This window comes from Crocuta crocuta, unplaced genomic scaffold, assembly GCF_008692635.1.
Source record: "Crocuta crocuta isolate KB4526 unplaced genomic scaffold, BGI_CrCroc_1.0 scaffold73, whole genome shotgun sequence".
Classification (NCBI taxonomy): Eukaryota; Metazoa; Chordata; class Mammalia; order Carnivora; family Hyaenidae; genus Crocuta; species Crocuta crocuta.
Window position 1 is genome coordinate 5,337,830 of NW_027529443.1, and position 23,120 is coordinate 5,360,949.

At 49.3% G+C, this 23,120-nt stretch overlaps 1 protein-coding gene across 4 annotated transcripts; it reads left to right on the forward strand.

Annotated features, from left to right (window-relative positions):
• Nucleotides 1–22: 22 nt before the first annotated feature.
• On the forward strand, nt 23–22,662 carry EARS2 (glutamyl-tRNA synthetase 2, mitochondrial). Of its 4 annotated transcripts, XR_013334229.1 has the most exons (10): nt 26–226; nt 3,056–3,211; nt 6,316–6,505; nt 9,796–10,268; nt 11,642–11,750; nt 14,179–14,332; nt 14,447–14,577; nt 20,586–20,721; nt 21,180–21,465; nt 22,415–22,662. XR_013334229.1 is itself a non-coding variant. In XM_077760493.1 (9 exons), the coding sequence occupies exons 1-9, from the start codon at nt 88–90 to the stop codon at nt 21,261–21,263; spliced, it is 1,569 nt and encodes a 522-aa protein (XP_077616619.1). In that variant the 5' UTR covers nt 23–87; the 3' UTR covers nt 21,264–22,662. The 4 variants fall into 4 exon arrangements, 3 of the variants coding, with proteins under 3 accessions (XP_077616619.1, XP_077616618.1, XP_077616620.1); XM_077760493.1 differs by having other exon boundaries at nt 23–226; nt 21,183–22,662; XM_077760492.1 differs by having other exon boundaries at nt 21,180–22,662.
• The last annotated feature ends 458 nt before the right edge of the window (nt 22,663–23,120 follow it).

Here is a 23,120-nt window from a genome sequence, read left to right on the forward strand (position 1 = left end):
TGCTCCCTCTGTGGCAGACGCGGATTGGCTGGGAAGGGTCCCCGGAAGTGATGCGCCGAGAAGCCCACGTGTGCGGTTCCAGCTCACATGGCGGTTCTCCTGAAGAGGCTGCTGCAGTCCGCGAGGCCTCCCGCGGCCTTGGGCCGCCCCGTGGGACGGCGCGAGGCCAGCCTGGGCATTGATCCCGGGGCTGCAGTGCGGGTGCGGTTCGCCCCCAGCCCCACAGGTAACCTGGGCGGACGTGACGCTGCAGGTCGAGGTCCACCGTACCATGTCCGCCCCCCGAATATTCCCGAACGAACCCTTCCGGTCGAGTCAGACTGGGCAGGCAGCGCGACCTTATTTTACAGGGGCAGGAGTAGGCCCACGAGCGAAACTTGCTTTGTCAGGAAGTTTTTTGTGTTTATTGTACTGTATCATTTCTTTCGGCCCGTTTTTCATGTATTTAATAAATGTGTATCGGGTACAAACTGTGTGTCAGGTGCTGTTCAAGGCATTGAATGCCGTGGTCCCCAGGAACGTTTCGGTCCTGTTCTCAAGAAGCCTGCCCTATAGTATACGTTGTAATCGGGACAAACACGTGTAAAAATAACTGTAGATTTAGTCACATGTGCCACAAGACAGATGAAGTAGAGAAGGGACCTGGGGATTATTAGGAAGCTCGAGAAAGTAAAAATAACTGTAGATTTAGTCACATGTGCCACAAGACAGGTGAAGTAGAGAAGGGACCTGGGGATTATTAGGAAGCTCGAGAAAGGTCTTGTTGAGGACGGAGCGTTAGAGTTGAGAACCAGAACACAAGAAGCAGCTAGCTACGTATGTGAAGTCTATATATAAAGTCTGTATGAGGATTTTAGGCAGAGGATATGGCAGGTACAGAGGCCCTGTGGTTAGTGTTGGCGCTCGGCAAGCCAGAGAGTTAGGCAGAGGCTCTTCCTTATACCCTCGTGGAGAGCTTTGTCAGGGTGTCCCCCGTATTTCCTGTTTTTGTTTTTTTTTTTTTCTCTCATGGAGGCCAACTTCTGCCCTCTCCACCCTGAGCATGCCTCTCATTCAGAACCTTTGGGTCCACATGTAAGCTTTTGTGGTAAGATCCCAGCTGCACAGTGACAGCGTCTTTCCTGGCAGGCAGCAGAGTGTAGAGCGGGCCTCTCAAGCCATTGCGACAGAACTGGTTTTTAATTTCCAATTGATTATGGATCAGTATTTTTATAGAACCAATAGGAATGAGTTACTAAAAAGAACAAGTATTAAAACCATACAACATGTGAGCCTACTTCTATTGAATTTACCAGGTACAAAATTATTCTGTCAAATTGTTAAGTTTCTAAATATTTATTCTCACTTTCTGTACTTACTTGGTTATGAACTGGCAGCAGTTTCCAGACCAGCAAGTCTCTGCACCTGGCTTTGCACGGCGCTCAAATAGTGGTTGAGAGGCAGGGTCTGAGGTTGGCTGGGTCCAGATTGCCAGCTTTGTCACTTGTTAGCTGTGTGACATGGTCAAATTGTATAACCTTTCTGAGCTTCTGAGTTTTACCCTCTGTCAAACAGGGCAAATAATAGTTCCTGCCTCATGGGTTTGAGTTGATGCAACTGAGGCACTTAGCAAGGTCTGGTACTCAGTGCTTAATAAACAACATTCCCCATTATGATTATAGTTCTCCTTTCTTTTCTGATTTGCAGGAAAAGCCCATACAGAAAAAGGGCTGCTGACTACAGATAAAAGATTTATCAAGCAACATAGATCACTAATAGCTAAAATTAAGTGAAGGGTATATTTTGATCAGCATTTAGGTCACAACAACCCTATAAGGAAGGTTTCTTTCTTTTTTTTATTTAATCTTAACAGATAAGGGGATTGAAGCTCATACATATGAAGTAAAGTGCACAAGGGATAGCAACTGATAAATGGTGGGTGCAGAATTTAAATGCAGGTTGATTTGATTTAGGAGGTCTTGCTTTCAACTGCTGGACCCCTGTCTTCTGTCTTGGGGACCACCGGTTTTGTAGTGGCCTTGTGATAACTAGCTCAAGGTCACACATAATCAGTGTTGAAGGAGTCTGCCTGACTCGAAGAGTCTTTTGTGTCCCATTCTGCCTCAACCTGTAGATGCAGAAAAGCTCATTATGGAGACAGGGCCATGGCCTGGACCAATGAAGGTAGGGTAAGGGGAAATGGGAAAATGCTTCATTTTAAGCCTTCAGTCAGGAATGATGGAAAGGTAAAGCCTTTGGAGTTTAAGCCTGGGTGAAAAGAAAGAATAATGGAATCAAATATTACTTGTGATTAGTATTTAAAGCTAAAAAGGCGAAAACCATAAGAGTATATGCAGAATGTAATTGCACAGTATCTTTAACGTGTAATTATTGCTTTTTTTTTACCCAAGCACATCATTGAATTTGTACATGTTAAGTGGATGTTGGATATGGCTTCAGTGGATAATCATCTGTCCTCGTTTGGGTAAAACTTGGCCTTGAGGCAAATCTAAGTAGAACAGTGGGTACAGTTAGGAAGAGTTGGAGTCTTTTTTTTTCATTTATTTATTTTTTTTTTTAAGTTTTTTTTTTTAATATTTTTATTTATTTCTAGGAGAGTGAGAGAGAGAGACAGCGTGAGCAGGGGAGGGTCAGAGAGAGAGGGAGATAGACTCTGAAATAGGCTCTGGGCTCTGGGCTGGCAGTCAGCACAGAGCCCGACGCGGGGCTCGAACCCACGAACCGCGAGATCATGACCTAAGCGAAAGTCAGACACTTAACCGACTAAGCCACCCAGGCGCCCCCATTTTTTTATTTCTTTACAAAATTTCATGCTCTAAAACTTGCGTGGTCTTCTATTTCCAGGATGGGGGCCTAAACGGATTGAGCACCCCTGACACATTCTGTGGCAGTCTAGGTGTCCTGGTGCTGGCTGGAAGGATGGGACAGGAGTAGCTATGTCCTAAGCTTTGATATTTGCTGGGACGGATGGTACAAGCGGAGCTCACTTGCCCCTGGTGGAGGCGTGTCACTTCATCTTCCCCGTCTTGTCTGAACCGTTCTCTTCTTTCACTAGGCTTCTTGCATCTGGGTGGCCTGCGCACTGCCTTATACAACTACATCTTTGCCAGGAAGCACCAGGGGAGCTTCATCCTCAGGCTGGAAGACACAGATCAGACCCGTCTTGTGCCCGGAGCAGCGGAGAATATTGAGGACATGCTAGAGTGGGCAGGTGAGGCGGGCAGGGAAGAAACCCTTCTCCGAGGGGGGAGTGGGAGCAGGGAAAGGAGCCAGTAGGTCTCACGGGACCCAAGCTGGACAATGAGGAGTTCCTGGAGGGATGGGTATATTTGTGCTGCCTCAGGAGGCATGTGCCCTCCCCCTCCAGAAAGATGCCGAAGAAAAGCTCTGAGGCTGTTTTGAGGTTCGTGTTCTCATCTTAGAATGTCAGGTGCCACTGGGAACTGACGGGAAACACAGGCCAAGCATGAGATGGAGTGGGAGAGGCTAGGCCTGTGGCGAGCAGGAGAAAGCTCCAGCCCCTTGTTCCCATGTGGGAATGCTGACCCGGCTTGTCCAGCCTTCTGACTTCCAAGAGGAGCCAGAAATTCACGTTTTTGTTACTTTTTTTTTTTTAATGAATGCTTGTCATTGTTAAACGTGACCTCAGATTTTTTTTTTAAACCACACTGTGTGAGCCAAACAAAATGTGTACAGCCTCTAAAGTCAGTCTCCTTGTGGGACGTTTACTTTGGAGGACCGCTAAACCCCAGAAGACAAGGAGGCGTGTGTTTGTGTTCCCTGGGTCAGCAATTGCCTACCTGTCAGGACAGGTGGAACCAGTTAAGGTCTCCAAGGAAGAATACCAAAAATACCATGACTTTTATGAGATGTGTATTTTATTCCTCGTAATGTATTAACTAGACTCTGGGTTCCCAAAGGGCAGAAACTGATTTCATTTCCACCTTCTATTGTAGAACTTTATGGCAGATGCTTAGTCGAGATTAGTTGAGCAAAGGAATTCATTCAAGGAGCTCACTTATTATAATTTAGGTCATGTTTCAGCATCGAACAGAGACTCTGTCCTCAGTAACTGAAAGATAGATAAATTAGCTCATGTTCACCCCTGATGTTAAGTGCTGATGTGTGCTGTGGAGAAAACGTTAATAGGTTAGGGAACTGGCAGGGAGGGATGCTGTTTTAGACAGGATGGTCTTCTCTGAGGAGGTGACATTAAAGCAGGGATCCCATAAAGTGAGGGGCCAGCCCTGTGGTTACTTGTGCGGACTGTTCAAAGCTGAGGCAGGGCATCTGGGTGGCTCAGTAGGTTAAGCATCCAACTCTTGGTTTCAGCTCAGGTCATGATCTCATGGTTTCATGAGTTCAAACCCCACATAGGGCTCTGCCCTGGCAGCTTCGAGCCTGCTTGGGATTNCTCCGCCCTTCCCCTACTTGTGCTGTCTTTGTCTCTCTCAAAATAAATAAACTTAAAAAAATTTAAATGCAGGGTACCGGGGTGGCTCAATAGATTAAGCATCTGACTTTGGCTCAGGTCGTGATCTCACAGTTCATGAGTTTGAGCCCTGCGTTTGGCTCTGTGCAGACAGCTCAGAGCCTGGACCCTGCTTTGGATTCTGTGTCTCTTTCTCTCTCTGTTCCTCCCCTATTCACATTTTGTGTGTGTGTGTGTCTCTGTCTCAAAAATAAAGGATAAAAAAAATTTTTTTAATTAAAGAAAAAAGAGGGAATAGCAGATGTGAAGGCCCTGCTGAAGGAAAGCATAGGGTGTATTAGAGGAGCAGCAAAGAGGCCAGTGTGGCCCAAACACAGTGACAAGCGGAGGGACTGGAGATTAAGCGACAGAGGCTGTCCGGAGCTGAACCATGCAGTGCCAGGCAGGCCGGGATGAGGACTTGGATTTCACAGAGCACCTGCTACATATCAGCCACTGTCTGAACACGAGGTCCAGAGGTGAACGAGTCCTACCCTTGGAGCCCCTGGTGTGGCACGATTGCATGAGTGAGGCCTGCGGCCCCTCAGCGCAGCCTCCTCCCTGGCATGGTGGGGAGGCAGAGCCGTGGCTGGCTTCTGTGGCTTCCTGATTTAGGAGTCACCCTCTTTGTGTGTAACTGACATATAATTCACCTGATACGAAAGTCACCATTTTGAAGACTACATATCTGTGGGTTTTTTTGTTTTGTTTTTTTTTAATATTGTAATTTTTGTCTCCTGAGCAGGATGTCTTCTTTTTTTTTTTTTTTTTTAATAGTTTATTGTCAAATTAGTTTCCACATAACACTCAGTGCTCATCCCAACAAGTGTCCTCCTCCATGCCCATCCCCCCCTCCCCTCACATCCACCAGTCCTCAGTTTTTGTCAGCATTCAAGAGTCTCTCATGGTTTGCTTCTCTCCCTTACATATCTGTGGTTTTTATTGAAAGCTATTTGAGGGCAGAAACCCCACCATCCGGCTCTTCCGTGTCCCCTCTCTCTGTCTCTGTGGGAAGTGTGTGTTGGTCAGATCCGTCCTTTGTGACCTGAGGAAGCCAGACCTTGGGTTGGAGCTGTGGCTTACAGCAGAGCCCATTTCATTAAGCAGCACCCATTGCTGTGGTTCTGTGTGTGCGCCTCGGGCAGAGCACTTTGAAAGTACAAACCGGTCCCGTTCTTGCAGCTGCTCCGTGTGGTAGAGCATAGCTCCGCTTTGTAGGGAAGGAAGCTGAGGCAGTACAATCAGTGGCAAAAAGCATGGATTCTCTGGCCCGCTAGCCTGGGTTTGAATGCGGTTGTACCGCTTGGTGTTGGCCAAGTGATGTAACAGACGCCCTCTGTGCCTCAGTGTCCACACTGAATGGGGGTCACAATGGCATCTACCTGGTAGGGAGGTTCTGAGGCATGGGGGATGTCATGGGACATCAGAGCTGCCTGCCAGGTGCTTGGCCCTGAAGCCCTGACGTCTTCAGGATCCCTTGTCACAGCGTCTCAGGCACGGAAGCAGGCGTCCAGCCAGAGCCATGCCCTGAACCATACTTCGTTCCCTTGAGCCAGCTCTTCCAGGGAAAGGACAGCTGGAGAGGAAGTGCAGTTGAGAGCGTGGACTATGGAGGCGGTACAGCCCTGTGAGTCCTTATCCTTCAGGCCTCACAACCTTGAGCACTTACCCTCTCTTTCACCTTGTCACCTATAGTAGGGAAATCGAGAACGACCTTGAGGATTGTGGTGAGGATTCAAAGCTTTACCATATGCATAAAGCACACAGAACAGGGCAGGGGAACCGGTGCTGTCAGCATGTTCCTTATCGGTATTTGGTGAGCGTTCTCTCCTGCTGTGCCACAGGCATCGGCCCTGACGAGAGCCCCCGCCGGGGAGGTCCGGCGGGGCCGTACCAGCAGTCGCAGCGACTGGAGCTGTATGCCCAGGCCACGGAGGCGCTGCTGGAGTCCGGCGCCGCTTACCGCTGCTTCTGCTCGCCGCAGCGCCTGGAGCTCCTGAAGAAGGAGGCCCTGAGGAACCACCAGACGCCCCGGTGAGAGCCCCAGCCCGTCGCGGCTGCTTCCCCGGAGTCGCGTGTGTTCCTCAGCTGTTGCTGCGTGACAGGTTTCCCCCCAAACCATGGTCCCTGCACGGCCTCTGTGGTCAGGAGTCTGGGCACAGCTTGGCTGGCTCCCTCGGCTCAGAGTGCCTCTCAAAGCTGCAGTCGGGGTCTGGGCCAGGCTCGTGGCTTTCTCAGCGCTGGGCTTGCGGAGGATCCGCCTCCATTTCTCTCATGAGGCTGCTGGCAGACCTTGGGCCACGCTGGCTGTTGTCCAGAGACACCAGCTCTTGCCATGTGGGCCAGTCCACAGCGCAGCTCATGGCATAGCAGCTGGCCTCGCCGTGGGCAAGGAGGACAGAAAGCAAAAGAGGGCAAGCGAGACAGAAGCCAGTCTTTTTGTAACTGAATAGAGGAAGCAACATCTTGTCACTTCTGCTCATTCTGTTCCCAAGAAGAAAGCCACTAGGTCCAGCCCCACACTCCAGGGAGGGGATGACACGGGCAGAAACACCAGAGGCTGGGATCACGGGGGCCATGTCAGAGCTGCCTACCATGCTGGCTCTCGGGCAGTAGTAACATGTAAAGTAATTTCAAGTATTTGTTATTCTGAGTAAGTAAAGTTTTTTCAGGGCCAGAGAGATAATGTATGCAAAGATCTCTCCTAACACTGACTCTGGCCCCTTAATTTCCCTTTCCATAAATAACAGCATTTAGAATTTTCTTTCTTTCTTTTTTTAATGTTTATTTTTAAAAATTTTTAATGTTTATTTTTGAGAGAGACAGAGACAGAGCACAAGCAGGGAAGGGGCAGAGAGAGAGACACACAGAATCCGAAGCGGGCTCCAGGCTCCATGCTGTCAGCACAGAGCCCAACATGGGGCTCGAACCCACAAACCGTGAGATCATGACCTGAACCGAAGTCGGATGCTTAACCAGCTGAGTCACCCAGGCGCCCATATGTTTATTTTTGAGAGAGAGAGAGAGAGAGAGAGCGCGCAAGCGAGATGGGGAGGGCCAGAGAGAGAAGGGGACGGAGGATCCAAAGCAGGCCCTGTGTTTACAGTAGAGACCTCAGTGTGGGCTTCAAACTGATGAACCGTGAGATCGTGACCTGAGCTGAAGTCAAAGGCTTAACTGACCGATCCACCCAGGTGCCCCTAGAATTTTCTTAGGTCTTCTCCAGACACACTCAACGCAGACCCTGATAAATGCATCCTGTTTCTCTTCCCCAGCCAGTGGCAGCACACGATACACAGATTGTGCAGCTTACTGCTCCCACTTACCATCTTGAGGATGTCTGTACAAACCCACACATTTTTCTTATGCTTGCATGGTTTCCCACCATACAGATGTACCACCCCTTAACCAGCTTCTTACTAATGAGACTTGATGCCGTTTCTAATCTGTAGTTAGAACGAAAGAGCTGGGGTGGATCGTGTTGACAGACGTTGCTGTGCACGTGTGCAGGGCGTTTGTTGGAGATCTTCCCAGATGAGGAATTGCAGGACCAGTTTGGAACTTAGATCGACACTGCCCTGTGGCCCTTGACCACCATCTTTCCATCGGCAGTGTCATCAGGACATCTTGAGTTCCAGTTTACTTACTTCCTTATTTATTTTTTAAAGAAATTAAAACCAAAAATGTATACATTTATTTAAGGAATCTCTACACCCATCGTGGGGCTCAAACTCATGACCACAAGATCAAGAGTCACATGCTTTTCCAGGTGAGCCAGCCAGGTGCTCCATCCCTTTTTCAGAGAGGCTTCATGCCCCGTGTGGGGCTTGAACTCCCATCCTTGAGGTCAAGAGTCAAACTCTCATAGCCCCCCTCCCCCTCCACTGAGTTCCAATTTCAGTGAGCTGTTTGGACAAGCACTGGATGTTTGTATGAGGTCATGGCATTCACTGCAGCTTTACTTTCTTATTATAAACCATGTACTTGTCCATTGGTAGAAGGTTATTTTTTAAAATTACAGTCAAGTTCTGTTGTGGAATCCATGCAGCCATTTATTAATTGGTCACTTAGCTCTGTGTCAAGGAGTATGTTTTCAAGCTTTACATTTTTGTGTCAGGATTCTTTGGGGGAGTAAGTAACAGAGCACCCCTTTTAAGAGGGGCACCAGCTGGCTTAGTGGGTGAAGCGTGCAACTCTTAATCTTAGGATCGTGAGTTCAAGCTCTATATTGGTGGTAGAGTTTACTTAAAAAATAAAGAGTAGAGGCGACTGGCTGGCTCAGTTGGTTAAGTGGATGACTTCGGCGCAGGTCATGATCTCTCGATTCACAAGTTCAAGCCCTGCATTGGGCTCTCTGCTGTCAGCAGAGAATGATTTGTCCCTTTCTCATTCTGTCCCTTACCAGCACATGTGCGTGTGTGCTCTCTCTCTTTCTCAAAAATAAATTTAAAATAATAATAATAAAGAATTAAAAAAAGAGTGGGGGACAAATCTGAGCTTCTCATGTTTTATGCAGACCATTCACCTGGGGATCTAGTTAACACACAGATTCAGATTCAGCAGGTCTGGGCTGGGGCCCAAGATGCTGCATATCTGACTGGCTCCCAGGTGAGGCTGCTGCTGGGGGCCCACAAACCATACTTGGAGTAGCCAGGGCATAAACCACACAGACATTTGTCACTTACTCTGCCCAAGTCTGGAGGTGGGTGACTCAAGGATAAAACGAGCAGCTTTAAGACCTCAGCGCTTTATTGTGGCTTTTCCGTGCCTCCCCTGCCCCACCCCCTCACGTTAGCTGCAAGTGGCTGCGGTGGCTCCAAGCCTTCTGCCCTCGTAGGACAGCATCTGAAGGGCACGGAGGGGGAAGGCTGAGAATAAAAATGGAATTTTCCTCTTGTGGCTCTTTGCTCTCAGTTGGAAAGGAAATCTTTCCCCAGAGCCTAAGCCTCCCCGGCCCCCACATGTGCTTTGCTCTGAGTCTCAGTGAGTGGAGTGGTCTGGCCTGGACCAGTTGCTGGCACAGGGGAATGGGACTGCATGATTGGCCACACCAGCTGTGATTCAACTTCCGGGACTCATAGGCATTCTGCTATTTCCTCCTTAGCAAGAAGAGGGAGAGGCTGGCAGGGAAGCAGGCGCAAGTGTCTGCCACACTGTTACCAATCACTGGGCTTCCCCATATATCGCTTCACTCCCTGTTCAGGACTGGAAACAGAGCTAGAGAAGTAAGTGACCTGCCAAGATCATCCACCTGTCAGAGGCAAAGACGGAATTCAGTCTGTCTCCGGAACTCCTAACTCCTACGCTGCTCTGCTTCCCAACAGGTATGACAATCGGTGCCGGAACCTGAGCCAGGGGCAAGTGGCCCAGAAGCTAGCCACAGGCCCCAAGCCCGCTATCCGCTTCCGCCTGGAGGGGGAGGCACCAGCCTTCCAGGACTTAGTGTATGGCTGGAATCGGCATGAAGTGGCCAGTGTGGAGGGGGACCCGGTCATCCTGAAGAGTGACGGCTTCCCCACATACCACCTGGCCTGTGTGGTGGACGACCACCACATGGGCATCAGCCACGTGCTGCGGGGCTCCGAGTGGCTCGTCTCCACCTCCAAGCATCTGCTTCTCTACCAGGCCCTGGGCTGGCAGCCACCTCGCTTTGCCCACCTGCCCCTGCTCCTCAACAAGGATGGCAGCAAGCTGTCCAAGAGGCAAGGGGACATCTTCCTGGAGCATTTTGCTGCTGCCGACTTCCTGCCGGACGCCTTGCTGGACATCATCACCAACTGTGGCTCGGGGTTTGCAGGTACCCGCCCACCTGGGAGGTCACAGTGGGACCAGAGCAGTGGGAGCTGGGGCTTTGGTTCAGGCCCACCTGGTCTTCAGCCCACTCTCTGCCATATACCAGCTGCATGGCCTTGCATAAGTTCATTCTTTTTCCAAGAGAAGTTTAGTGAGCCAGACATTGTGTTTAAGTGCTGGGGTTATAACAGTGAACAAGCTAGATGTAACCCCTGCACTCAAGGAGCTTACGGTCTTTGAGCCTTACCTGTCTCTCTGTAAAATAGGGATAAGCGTCTAGGGCTAAGTTAGGATTCACTGAGCTCACGAGTATGAGGCACCCAGCAAAGTGCCTGCCATTCCGCACAAAAACCGTAGATCTTATGATTATTACAATTATATTACTCCCACTATGGCAAGTGTGGGTTCCGACAGTATTATTAAAGCTGCTATGACCCTGGTTTCTTCCAAGCTGAGCCCTTATCCTTGGCCCAAGACTTAGAGCCCGAAGTTTAAAGAAGCAGCAAATTAGGATGACCTCTTCGTGGAGGGGATTTCTGGAAATGTGGCAATGATCGTGTGTTTACTGTTTACTCTGCTCTTATCTCATTTACTCCTTAAAGTATCCTTAAGAGGATTACTTATCCCTGCTGCTTATAAGAGGATTATGAGGCTCAGACAGGTTTGATGACTTGCTAAAGTCACATAGTCTGTAAGAGACATAGCAGAGGCTCCCTTTAGGTCTAGGCTTGGCCATGATGCCTGCCCACCACATGGTACGGGGCTCCTGTTCTGGAGAAGCGGCTCCAAGCCCGGTGATTCTCAGTGCTGCCTGAGCTTTGGAACCACCTGGGAAGCTTAGGAAGCACACTGATGCTTGGACCCCATCCCAAACTAGTGGGGTCAGAATTTCTGGGGCACAGCCAGGCAGTGAGCGTGCTGTCCCTGCAATCCGCCTGCAGTGAGAGTTGGTTTAGCCCAATTGTTTTCAAAAAAGTTTTTTAATGTTTATTTATTTACTTTGAGAGAGACTGAGAGCATGAGCGGAGGAGAGACAGAGACACAGAATCCAAAGCAGGCTCCAGGCTCTGAGCTGTCAGCACAGAGCCCAATGTGGGGTCCCACGAACCGTGAGACCATGACCTGAGCTGAAGTCAGACGCTCAACCAACTGAGCCACCCAGGTGCCCCAGCCCGATTTTTTTCAAAATTGTTTTTCCTGAGTGACAGGACCCTCTCTGCAAAGGAAAGCTCCTTCAGGCCCTTGATCTATATAAAAGAGCTAGAAGTTGAATCCTTTGGGTCAGATTAGAATGGGGAACCCAGAATGTGCTCACCCAGCCTCCTCTGTGATTGAAAAGTGAGGGAGAGGGCTGAGGCTGGGCCTGCCTCCTTGCAGAGAACCAGATGGGCAGGACCCTGCCAGAGTTGATAACACAGTTTGACCTGACCCGGGTCACCTGCCACTCAGCCCTGTTGGACTTGGAGAAGCTCCCGGAATTCAGTAGGTGAGTGGGGACCTGGGGGGCGGGGGGAGCGGTGCTGGTAGAAAAGGGCTTTCTTGCTGATGATGGGTGCCCATGGCAGAGGGTCTAGTGGGCTTTGAAGTCACACAGACCTGATTTTTACCGTGGGCTCAGGTACCTAATGGTCTGTGAACGCAAAGCATGTAAGTCACCTAACCTCCTGGAGCCTGTGTTTTCTCCTCTCAAAAATGGGGCTAATAACAGTACCTACATTGTGCAATAGTTGTAGGAGTTCAGTTAAATTAAATGCTGCATCAAGGTACTGTACACACCCCCTGGCACATAGAAAGTGTTCAGTAAATGGTAGGTACTGTTTCTGTCATCACCATTATTCCTGGCTGTCCCTTGCATGGATTTTGTTAGCCATGACCTGGAGAAATGGGGCATCTTCACCTTGGAATTAACCTCCCCCCACCCCAAACCAACACAGTGACTGGGCACTGTCTCAGGACACCTGTTTTACATTTCACGTAGCTCTTCACTCAGACCTCTAAAGCCAGTTACAGTTTAGATCACTGTTGACATTGCATCTAAGGGCCTTGGTGGTAAAGCCAGCAGACAGATGTGTACTTAAGGGACAAGGGACTCATTGATGCCGTCTCTTGAGCACTGGTTAGGGGACAGGCTCTCCTCTATGCTTTACTTACATGAGCCCAGAGAATTCGCATTGACCACAGGTGTTGAATGTTGTTACTTCATTTATCTCGCATTAGACATCATGTTCGTTGTCTGACTTTGCTCTATTTTGCATAGGAGGAAACCAACACGTAGGGCAGTATTCCATAACCGGCCTGTTCACAGAGCGAATGCCCGGCATCCCTTGAAAGGGGTACTCACGAGCGAGCACAACTCGGACCCTACCTTTCTGATTATAGGGAATCAAGGAAATGGGGCAGGGCGGGGAAATACTTTATGACCCATTCCACTCCTCCCCGAAGCACGAGGGTAGCCAGAGGAGGACAGAGGTGGGCTTTGCTCAGCGTGGATCCGAGAGGAGATGCAATATTGGGACCGCCACTAACACAGCCGAAGCAGTTAACGTTTAAATTAACTGGAGTGTTTCTGGCATCAAGCCACTGCTGTGATTATTTCAGTAATAGTAGTAAAGGCAGCAGTAGTGGCTGTCAGAGCAGCACCACGAGCGTGGTGGAAGTAGTGATGGTAAGTGATGTTTATTTGGCGCTTCCTGTCTCCCAGGCGCTGGACCTTCTGCATATTATCTCAGATGTGGCTACTAGGGTCTCCTGATCGCTTTCTCTTTACTGTCTCCCCTCGCTGCTGAGGAGGCCTGGGGACACTTTCAGCACGTGCTGTTAATTCTTTTTTAAGAAAATTGTTATGTTTTGGGGCAGCGAATGCTCCAGAGAGCTTCGCAGAAGGTCCCATCCTTCCACGCCTGATGTGCGGAAGCCTCAGTCCTGACACCCTGCCTGCCCCCAGCTGCTTTCTGCTCTGTGCTTTCCAGACAGTTCTCATGTAGTCTGCACAGCACCTGCCCTGTGACAGAGGCCCCCACTTGTTCCTACAGTGTATGTGAGCCTCCTCAGGCTCTGGACAAACATGTAACTTGCCGCAGACCTCCTCTCACAGCGCTGGCCTGATTCTCAGGCTTGTCCCAATTCCAGAGCCCAGAAGATACGCCCCCACTGCTGCCACCTGCCTTCCTTCCATGCCAGGGCAGCATAGGGAGGGGACTGAGGACTCGGTAGAAGCTTTGCTACTTCCAAAGACAGGGAAAAAGGAAGTTAGAAGAATTCCGGAAAGAACATTGAACCTACGAGAAAATCTGAACTTCTTGACTGTGAGCCCTGGATTCAAACAGCTCTGTGCTCTGGACTTCAGATTCTATAAATCCGTGTTCTTGATCTCTGCCTTTTTGTGCCAGAGCCTCATGCTTGAAGCTTTGCAAGGAAGCAGACACTTGTAGATTATGCGTTGTAAAGTCAAGTACCTGTTGAGGCCAGGCAGCCAGCACAGGGGAGGGCAGCAGGCCTGGAGAGTGGCACTGGGGAGCAGAGGCCCTGGCAAACTGGAGCGCTCCGTGCCTGCAAACCAGGCAGCCTCCACTCTGCTCCCGTCATTGAAGTGTGGGGCACGAGGGCCCTTTGCAGCCAGATCTTCTGACTTCCCAAGAGAAACCAGATATCTCTATTTTTATATGATTCCTTCCTAGTTTAAAATGCTAGCTACTATGTTAGAAACACTGACAACAGGGTATCTGAGTTGCCTGGAGCTCTTGGGCTGACTTAGACCTTGGCCAGATCCCTTTCCTGTATAATCTGTTTCTGGGCTGCAGGAGGTACGGCTCATATGATGTATCATTCTTCAGACCCTGCCTGCTCCCCTCGGGAGAGGGTTTGGGGCGGCTGGGAATGCCAGTGGCAGGACAGTCCCTTGGCTTCTCTTATAGGCTGCACCTGCGGCGGTTGGTGAGCAGTGAGACCCAGAGACGCCAGCTGGTGGGGAAGCTGCAGGCCCTGGTGGAGGAGACGTTGGGCAGCCAGCTGCAAGACAGGGATGTCCTGGACCCAGCCTACGTGGAGAGGATCATCCTGCTGAGGCAGGTGTGGCATCGGGGAGCCCCGGAGACTGCGGGAGTGGGTGGCGGCCCCTTCTTCCCTGTTCCAGTGTGTCAGAGCCCCGTCCTCAGTGTCTTCAGCAACTGCCTCTTCCCCCAGGGTCACATCTGCCGCCTGCGGGATTTGGTCTCCCCGGCACATTCCTACCTGTGGACTCGCCCTGCCGTGAGCCGAGCGCAGCTGGGCGCCATCTCGGAGAAGGTGGACGTGATTGCCGAGCGTGTGCTGGGGTGAGTTCCTACAGGCCAAGCTCAAGGCTCCGCGCCTGAGTTCCCTCTCGCTCCCAGGGTCCCCTTCCTCCAGGCCTGGCTGTGGGGCCTGCCGCACAACCCATGGCTAGTGAGAGGGTCTTGGCGAGATGATCACTGACTGGCTCTCTGTGGCAGGGGGGGCTTTCCCAGAGGAGCCAGACCCTCCACAGAGGGGGGCAGTGTGTTTGGGGTCAGGCTTACCTGATTCCTTCCCAGTGTTGCCACTTACCTAGTTCTTTCTCCTGCCCAGCTGGCGTCACCATGGCCAAGTTACTGCACCTCTTTGAGCTTCCATTTCCTCACCCCTAAGGTAGAGATGCTACTCCAGTCTTAACTGTAAGGAACAGAAATGTGACCAAAGCTGGCTTAAGCCCTGCCTAATGCAGGGGCCAAAATCATGTCACCAAGACCTGATTTTTCTTTCTGTCCCTTTGACCTTCTGTTCCACACTTCTCAATGCTGGCTACTCTTTCTGCAGAGACTCTGTGTCGAGTAGATGGAGGGCGGGACTCTCTACCAGACAAAAGAAATGACAGTGCTTATCCCACATGGAGGTGGCAGTCCAGGGCTAAAGAGCTTTTCCCATATCTCAAGCGTCCTGGTGTCCCTAGATTTTGCTCTTGTCCACATGGTGCACGGTGGCTCATAGACCATCCACACTTCAGCCAGAAGAGGAAGGAGGGTAAAGCGAAGGGGATGGGACACTCCTTCTTACGGGCCTGACTTAAAAGTTACACTTTCATTTCCACCCGTAGCTCGCTGGCCAGAACACTTGCCTTATGGCCATGCCAAGCTACAAGGGAGTCTGGGAAATGTAGTGTTGTTGTTGTTGTTGTTTTTTAACTTTAATGTTATTTATTTTTGAGAGAGAGAGACAGAGAGTAAGCAGGGGAGGGGCAGAGAGAGAGGGAGACACAGAATCCGAAGCAGGCTCCAGGCTCTGAGCTGTCAGCACAGAGCCTGACACAGGGCTTAAACTCACAAACTGAGATTATAACCTGAGCCAAAGTCAGACGCTTAACCAACTGAGCCACCCACGCACCCCTAAACATAATTTTTTTTTTTAACTTGGCAGCCATGAGGCTGGTTAAAAATTTTTATCACTACATACAAGAGGGAGAAAGGATAGCAGCCTCTCGTGTCTGCGACCTGTTTGTAAGACAGCTCCAACATCACAGAGCCTCGGCTGTGTCTGAAGACGAACTCTGACGGAGCTCGATTAGCCACATTTTCCTCTCCAAACCAGTCCATGAGGCATGGAGAATGTGATGTGCCAGTCGGCATAGGTTAGCTCCTCGGCTTCTGGGCCCTGAATGGACCCCCAGCCAGGGCACATGAGCTGAGAAGGAGCCAGGTGATTCCTCAGGGAGATTTGGGGTATCAGGAGAAAGGCAGATGGATTCTAGGCAGCAAACCCCAATGTCTGTTTTACTTCCTTCCTCCTACCTTTGTGTGAAGACTAAAGTAGGTCTTAAGTGTTTGCTTACACATGCCCGCAACGTGCTGTTTTATGTGTTTTATTTGTTAGGTCTGTATACGTACGTACACTGGGTGTGTGTGGATGTGAGTATGTGTTTCAGTTCACAGCCACCTAATAAAGCATCTGGTTACAATGTTATCCCCATTTTATAGGTGAGAAAATCAAGACACGGAGAGGCTAAGTAACTTGTCTAAAATAATAGTAAGTTGGAGGAGCAGGGATTCAAACCCAGGCAAGGCTGGGCCTAGAGGCCATATGCTTGAACAATGCCTGATACCTAGAAACCTTCCATATACTGTCCTAATAAACACTTGGCAATGATAAGAGAACAATCATGTGGCAAAAAGTGCAGTGTGATACAAATGGTACAAGAAGGTCTATGGCAAAAAGTTTGTGTTCCCTCCTGTTCCAGCCCCCAACAGAAATGTAGTCACACTTAGCAGTTTCCTTAATGTAATGGCTGAGTATTCGGTGATACAGATGTGTAACTCCGTTCTTGTCTTTTCAGAATTTGAAATTTGATATTTTGATTATGAACACATTCAAACATTTTTTGTTTTTGAGAGAGAGAGTGCCCCCATTCAAACCTCTTAAACCTGAGTTTAAAACCTAGGAAGTGTGGGGCACCTGCGTGGCTCGTTCAGTTAAGCATCCAGCCTCAGCTCAGGTCATGATCTCACAGTTTGTGAGTTCGAGCCCCACGTTGGCTCCGTGCTCACAGCTCAGAGCCTGGAAGCTGCTTTGGATTCTGTCTCCATCTCTCTGCCCCTCCCCTGCTCACCCTCTGTCTCTCTCTCAAATATAAACAAATATTTTTTAAAAACATTTTTAACCTAGAAAGTGTAAAAAAGGTAGACATTGGGAAACCTGTTTTTATCCTTGTCCCCCATCTGCCCAGTTCCAGAACCGTCTGCACACTACTGCCCTTCTTAATTATATCTAAATAATTATTCTTTTTTTACACAAAAATGCAGTACCACTGTTCTGCATCTTTTGACTTGTTTGTTTCACTTAACATATCTGCAGATCTGCCCAGTCCTTAGAGAGAATCCTCATTCTTTTCTACAGCTGCACTTATGCCATTATTATACCACTTTGCCATAATTTATTTAGCTCATTTCCTGTCAATAGACATTGGGATTGCTTCCAAATTTTGTGTTACAAACAATGCTACAGTGAATAGCCATGTATAGACATTAAGCAGGCTTGCAATTATATCTCTAGGAAAAATTCCCAAGTCATTATTATTAATACTCCTTTAATTTAGGGGAATCCACAATAGGAGCTCTTAGTTCTAATTCACTGGGACCATTACCTTAACTCCTCATCCCTGCCATGAGGTTAGATTTCAGAGACACTCTGGGGCTCCCAGTCAGGACAGGAAAACTGACACCCAAGTGTCCTGAAGCTGCCAGATTTCTAGAAGTCCCTTCTGTGCTCACACCAGGCTCTAGGCCAGCTCAAATGTGTCCTGAGCTGCCATTGTTGGCCGCCTGCAGCCTGTCCCTCTTCTACCAGCTCCTTACAGCCTACTTCCCCCCAGTGGCATAGAGGAGAGTTCTATGTTTTCCCAAGGTAAAATTTAACAACTTTTTCTTAAGTAGGTTCCGTGCCCAGCGTGGATCTTGAACTCACAGCCCTGAGATTGGGTTGCATGCTCGGCTGACTAAGCCAGCCAGGCACCCCATTTCCCACATTAAATTTTATTTTTTCTTAAGTTTATGTATTTATTTTGGGAGAGGAAGGCTGTGAGTTGGGGAGGGGCAGAGAGAGGGAGAGAGAGAATCTCAAACAGGCTCCACACTGTCAGTGAGGAGCCCAACGCGGGGCTGAAACTTGTGAACGGTGAGATCATGAACTGAGCCGAGATCAAGAGTCAGACATTCAACCGACTGAGCCAGCCAAGTGCCCCCTCCATCTTAAATTTTATGTATTCCGTATTTTGTCTCCTGGTGTGAGAGTAACAGTAAGCATGTGGCTGAGTCAATGACGCAATAAGCATGGTTACTTTTGCCTCCCGTTGAAACTCAGTGGCTCAGGTACCAGAGTTAGTAAGGGAATCTGTCGGTACCAAGAGGCAGTTTCTTCACGTGACTTATGAACACAGTTCCCTCCACGTGAAGCCCATCATCAGCAGGGGGCTGTCTGGACCCCAGTGTGCACGGGCAGTACCTCAGTTGGCATTGTGGACCAGCCGCAGCAGTGAAGCTCTCCAGGCCCTCTGCAGCATTTCCAGTTTGGAGTCTCCATAATAGCTGAGGGGAACTGGGAAGGTGCTGTAAAATAGACCCACCCATCCTGCTCTTGTCCATTATTCCAGCTCAGAAATTTAAAAAAAATTTTCAATAGTTATTATTTACTTGAGAGAGAGAGAGAGATACTGAGTGAGTAGGGGAGGGTTAGAGAGAGAAGGAGACACAGAATCCGAAGCAGGCTCCAAGCTTTCAGCACAGAGCCCAGTGTAGGGCTTGAACTCACAAACTGCAAGATCAGGACCTGAACTGAAGTCAGATGCTTAACCATCTAAGCCACCCAGGTGCCCCTCCAGGAGCTCAGAAATTTTTTATTTTTTATTTTATTTTATTTCTCTCTCTCTCTCTCTCTCTCTTTTTTTTTTTTGCAAGTCCAGCTCTAGCTGAATGGAGAATCTCTCTTGACACTCAAAACACACTGGTGAGAGGAGATCTCAGCTGGCTACCAGCAAAGCAGAGAGCAGCTGTTGGCCTATTGGATTTTATTGTTATTTTTTTAAAACATTTATGCTTGTTTCTTAAAAAAGTTTTTAAGTTTATTATTTTGAGGAAGAGCATACAAGCTGGAGAGGAGTAGAGAGAGAGGGAGTGAGAGAGAATCCCAAGTAGACTCCACACTGCCAGCGTGGAGCCCGATGTGGGGCTCAAACTCCCACGAACCATGAGATCATGACCTGAGCGAACATTAACAGTTAGATGCTCAACTGAGCCACCCAGCTGCCCCTGGCCTATTGGATTTTAGATCTTTAAGTGCTTCAACTTGTGGGCAAGGAATGGCTGTAGCAAGAGGTAGGCGCCAGGCTAGCTGACATAGCAACCAACCTGTGCTCTGGTGGGCCCAGGCAGGCGGCACCGTGACCCTTTTCCACTTTGAGAACTGCTTCATGGTGGCTGACGTCCCCGACTTCTGTCACCTACAGATGCAGCAGCCTGTCCCAGCGCAAGACCTTCTGAAGTGCACACAGGCTGGGGTCACCTCCATCTTCATGCAGCTGTGCAAGGTGCTGCTCCTGGCCACCCTTTCCCCATCTGGGAAGGTGGCGCCTATGACTTTATTGGGGAGTTCATAAAGGCGACCATGGATGTGGCAGATTTGAAAGGCCTAAATTTTGTCGTGTCCCAGAATGCAGACAAGTGGGGAGTACAGGATCATGGTTGTTGTCCAAAAAATTTTTCTAAAAGAATGATTGTAGGGGCGCCTGTGGGGCTCAGTCAGTTAGGCGTCTGACTTTGGCTCATGTCATGATCTCACGGTTTGTGAGTTTGAGCTCCACATTAGGCTCTGTGCTGACAGCTCAGAGCCTGGAGCCTGCTTCTGATTCTCTCTCTCTCTCTTTCTCTCTGCCCCTCACCTGCTTGTGCGCGCGCTCTCTCTCTCTCTCTCTCTCAAAAATGACATTTTAAACATTTTAAAAAATTAAAATAAGAGAACGTTTGTAGCAGGTTGGTGGCAGTACTGTTACTGGAGCTGGGGTCTCCTGGTGTCTTTTTTCTGTCCTTCTGTGCTACAACCCACCCACTCCCCCAACCTCCGCCCAAAGAGTGTCCCCTCTGCTGATCCTAAAGTTGTGTTTCAAGTAATTTCCTAGCGGGCTTCATTCTTCCATCCTATGTCTACCCCATTCCTGAGTTTGTTTTTAGATTCTCTAGCAATGTTTCTGAGCTCTTGGATATAACAAATATTAGCTAATATTTAATTTCTAAGTGAAATACAAGATTTAATGTTTCAGAGCACTTACTGTCTATTCAAGCAATGTACTTAGTGCCTAACAAGTTTGAACTTAGTCCTACCATAGCCCTGTGAGGAGCAGACACAATTATCCCTGCTTTACAGATGAGAAAACTGAGGCATAGAAAGCACATGACCTTGAGGTAGAAATTAGTAAATCCCCTTATTGTGATACCATCTGAGTTTTCCTGTATTGTACTTGGGTTATGTATGTATGTGGTCCCTTGGTTGTTTTTTTTTCCTCAAATTGAGAAGTATGAACCTTCCTTCCCTTCTCACCCAAGCAGGCTTGAACACTGGTTGTGAATGTTAATTTTCAGAAATCCTCCCTCATACCTACTTACCACTGACCCATGCAGCGCCCCAGAGACTGGCTCTTTTCTAGGCTTTTATTTCTTTCTTTATTAAGTTTACTTTTTTTTTTTTAGTAATCTCTGCACCCAACATGGGACTGAGACTCACCCTGAGATGAAGAGTTACATGCTCTTCCAACTGAGCCAGCCAGGTGCCCCTCTTTTTTTTCTAGGCTTTTAGAAGGATCCAGTATAAACCTAACTCAGGACGTGCTGAATGGAGAACTGAAGAAGGTATCAGAAGGTCTGGAAGGGACCAAACACAGTAACGTTATGCAAGTCCTCCGAGTGGCCCTCAGTGGACAGCGGGTAAGTGGGTAGATGGGCTGGACTGTTCCCTGAAGCCTCTCATTTATCTGTTTGGCTGACATTCACTGGCAGGCATGTTCTGGTTTGGAGGTACAAAGACAAACGGAACATGATCACTCCCTTCAGCCTTTCCGCAGATAGTATTTACAGAGCACCTACTAGGTGCAAGCACTGTGCTGGGTACAGTAGGCACAGTAGTGAATGAAACATGCACTCTCCCTACCTGCATGGAGCGGGCGGTCAATGGGAGGCAGTAGACATCACCACGGGAAAACAGGCTCCTGGGCGCCATCCTCGGCCATGAAAAGGAAACTGTGCCACAGTGATGACTGTGCCCCTTCGGGTGCAGGCAGCAGGACTGGGCGTGGCCTGGGGCACATGACCCGCAGACCAAGGCTGGGCATTGGTTTTTACGCAGCGTAAGGCGATAAGGCAACGTGTCCTCTCCTTGTTCTTAGCAGGGACCCCCGGTAGCTGAGATGATGGTGTCCTTGGGAGCAAAGGAAGTACGGGAACGAATACAGAAGGTGCTTTCCAGCTAGAGAGAAGATAGGACAATGGGGATGGCCCTAGAAGCCTGGACATGCATGGAAACAGCCTTTGGAGCAAAACAGGAAGGGCCTGGGGCCCATCAGGAAGCTCACAGAAGGAACCCCGAGTGGAAACGGTCTCTGGGTGCATCCAGTGCATTTATGGCTTCCTCTCACCTCGTCCTTGGTTCTGACACCACATTACACGGCACAGGTTAGGAGCTGGTTCATGGAACTGTCCAGAGGGCTTGCTTGTGTCATATTCAGCTCAGGCTCCCATACTGGTGGCTTAAACAAGGGAAAGCTAGTTCCTCACAGTCCTGGAGTCTGAAGTCCAAGTTCAAGGTGTGAGCAGACGTGGCTTCCCAGAGGCATCTCTCCTTGGCTTGCCGATGGCCTCCTCCTCCCTGTGTCCTGACACAGTCCTTTGTCCATGTGTGCTCTTGGTGTCTCTCGTTGTTCAGACCTCTTCTTGTAAGGACCCAGGTCAGATTGGATTAAGGTCCACCGTCATGGCCCAGTTTTAATGTACTCACCTCTTTAGAGGTCCTGTCTCCACATACTGTCACGTTCTGAGGTCCTGGGGGTTAGGGCTTTGGCATAGGCGTGTTGAGGGGATGCAGTTTAGCCCCTCACAGCTCGGAGCTCCCAGGACTCCCAGGTGGCAGTTCTCAGGCCCTGCTTGGACGCGGAGCAGTAAGGATGAGTGACACAAGCGGGCTGAACTGGGTGGCAGACTCTCTGGTGCCTGTAAGAGACGTGACCGTCTGCCGAGGGTGAGACTGCGCTCTGTGCCACCCTGATACACTGTGCTTTGTCCTTGCGCCGGGCACTGTGTGTCTCCTTCTCTAAAGGTCCTCTCTTCCTCTCTTCTAGTTCTCTAGACCTTGTCCTTAAATGAGACCTTTGTCCTGCCTGTTTTACACCTTTTTCTTCATACCCTCCTGCCCATTCTTGTAAGTTGTTGTCTGTGGGTTTCTGAAATAAGATGTGTTTTTTTTCAACTTTTATTTATAAAAGACCCTGCTGAGGCTTCTACGTTTTCCCTGTGTGGCAGCCAGCCTCCAAAATGTCCCCCAGGCATTCCTCCATCCTAGTAGGCACATTGAGTAGGGCGACTTGTGATGCCTCATGGCTTCACTCTTGCCCTCTTGGATCGCTAGCTCTGTGGGAAGCCAGCCTCCACGTCACAGAGACACTCGGGCAGCCCTCTGGATCGTCCGTGGGACAGGGACTGAGACCTCCTGCCCACAGAAGTGTGAGCGAGTCATCTTGGAAGCAGATCTTCCAGCCCCGGTCAGGTGGTTAGTCCATCCTTCATCGAGGATCCTGAGCCAGAACCACTTAGCAAAGTCACTCCTGAATTTCGGACACACAGAGGTTATAAGATAATAAATGTTTATGGTCTAAAGCCACTTGGTTTAAGGATGATTTGTCACCCAGCGATCGAGAGCCCTTTGCCCAGCGGACTAGGGAAAGGAGATTAAGGGTTTGTTATTACGGAGTCCTAGTCTTTGCTTGAAAAAATACGTTAGATAAAAATTCTTTGGTTGCAAGCAATAGAAACCAACTCTGCCGAACATAAGTTGATTGGAGACTGTGAGTTTATGGGGAGTGTAAGTCTGTGGGAGAGGCAGGGGATCTGTGAGAAAAGCCGAAGAATCGGGGCTTGGGAAAGGCGGGAACCAGGAACGCTCTGGTTGTCAGGGCAGCAGGAGCCAATGGCCGGTCTTGTTCTTCAACGGGGACCTCTGACCCCCAGCTGGTTTTTCTATTACTGTTGTAATAAAACTGTTGTTTCCCCATTTATGTTTTCCCTTTTAGTTTTGGATGCCGCAGCTAAAGATTTGGATTTCTTTTTTTTAATTT

Coding starts and splice junctions, on each gene's coding strand:
- EARS2 (XM_077760492.1), top strand. CDS start 88: ATGGCGGTTCTCCTGAAGAGGCTGCTGCAGTCCGCGAGGCCTCCCGCG. Junction 3,212..6,315: donor GGACATGCTAGAGTGGGCAG/GTGAGGCGGGCA, acceptor GCTGTGCCACAG/GCATCGGCCCTGACGAGAGC. Junction 14,333..14,446: donor GGATCATCCTGCTGAGGCAG/GTGTGGCATCGG, acceptor CTCTTCCCCCAG/GGTCACATCTGCCGCCTGCG.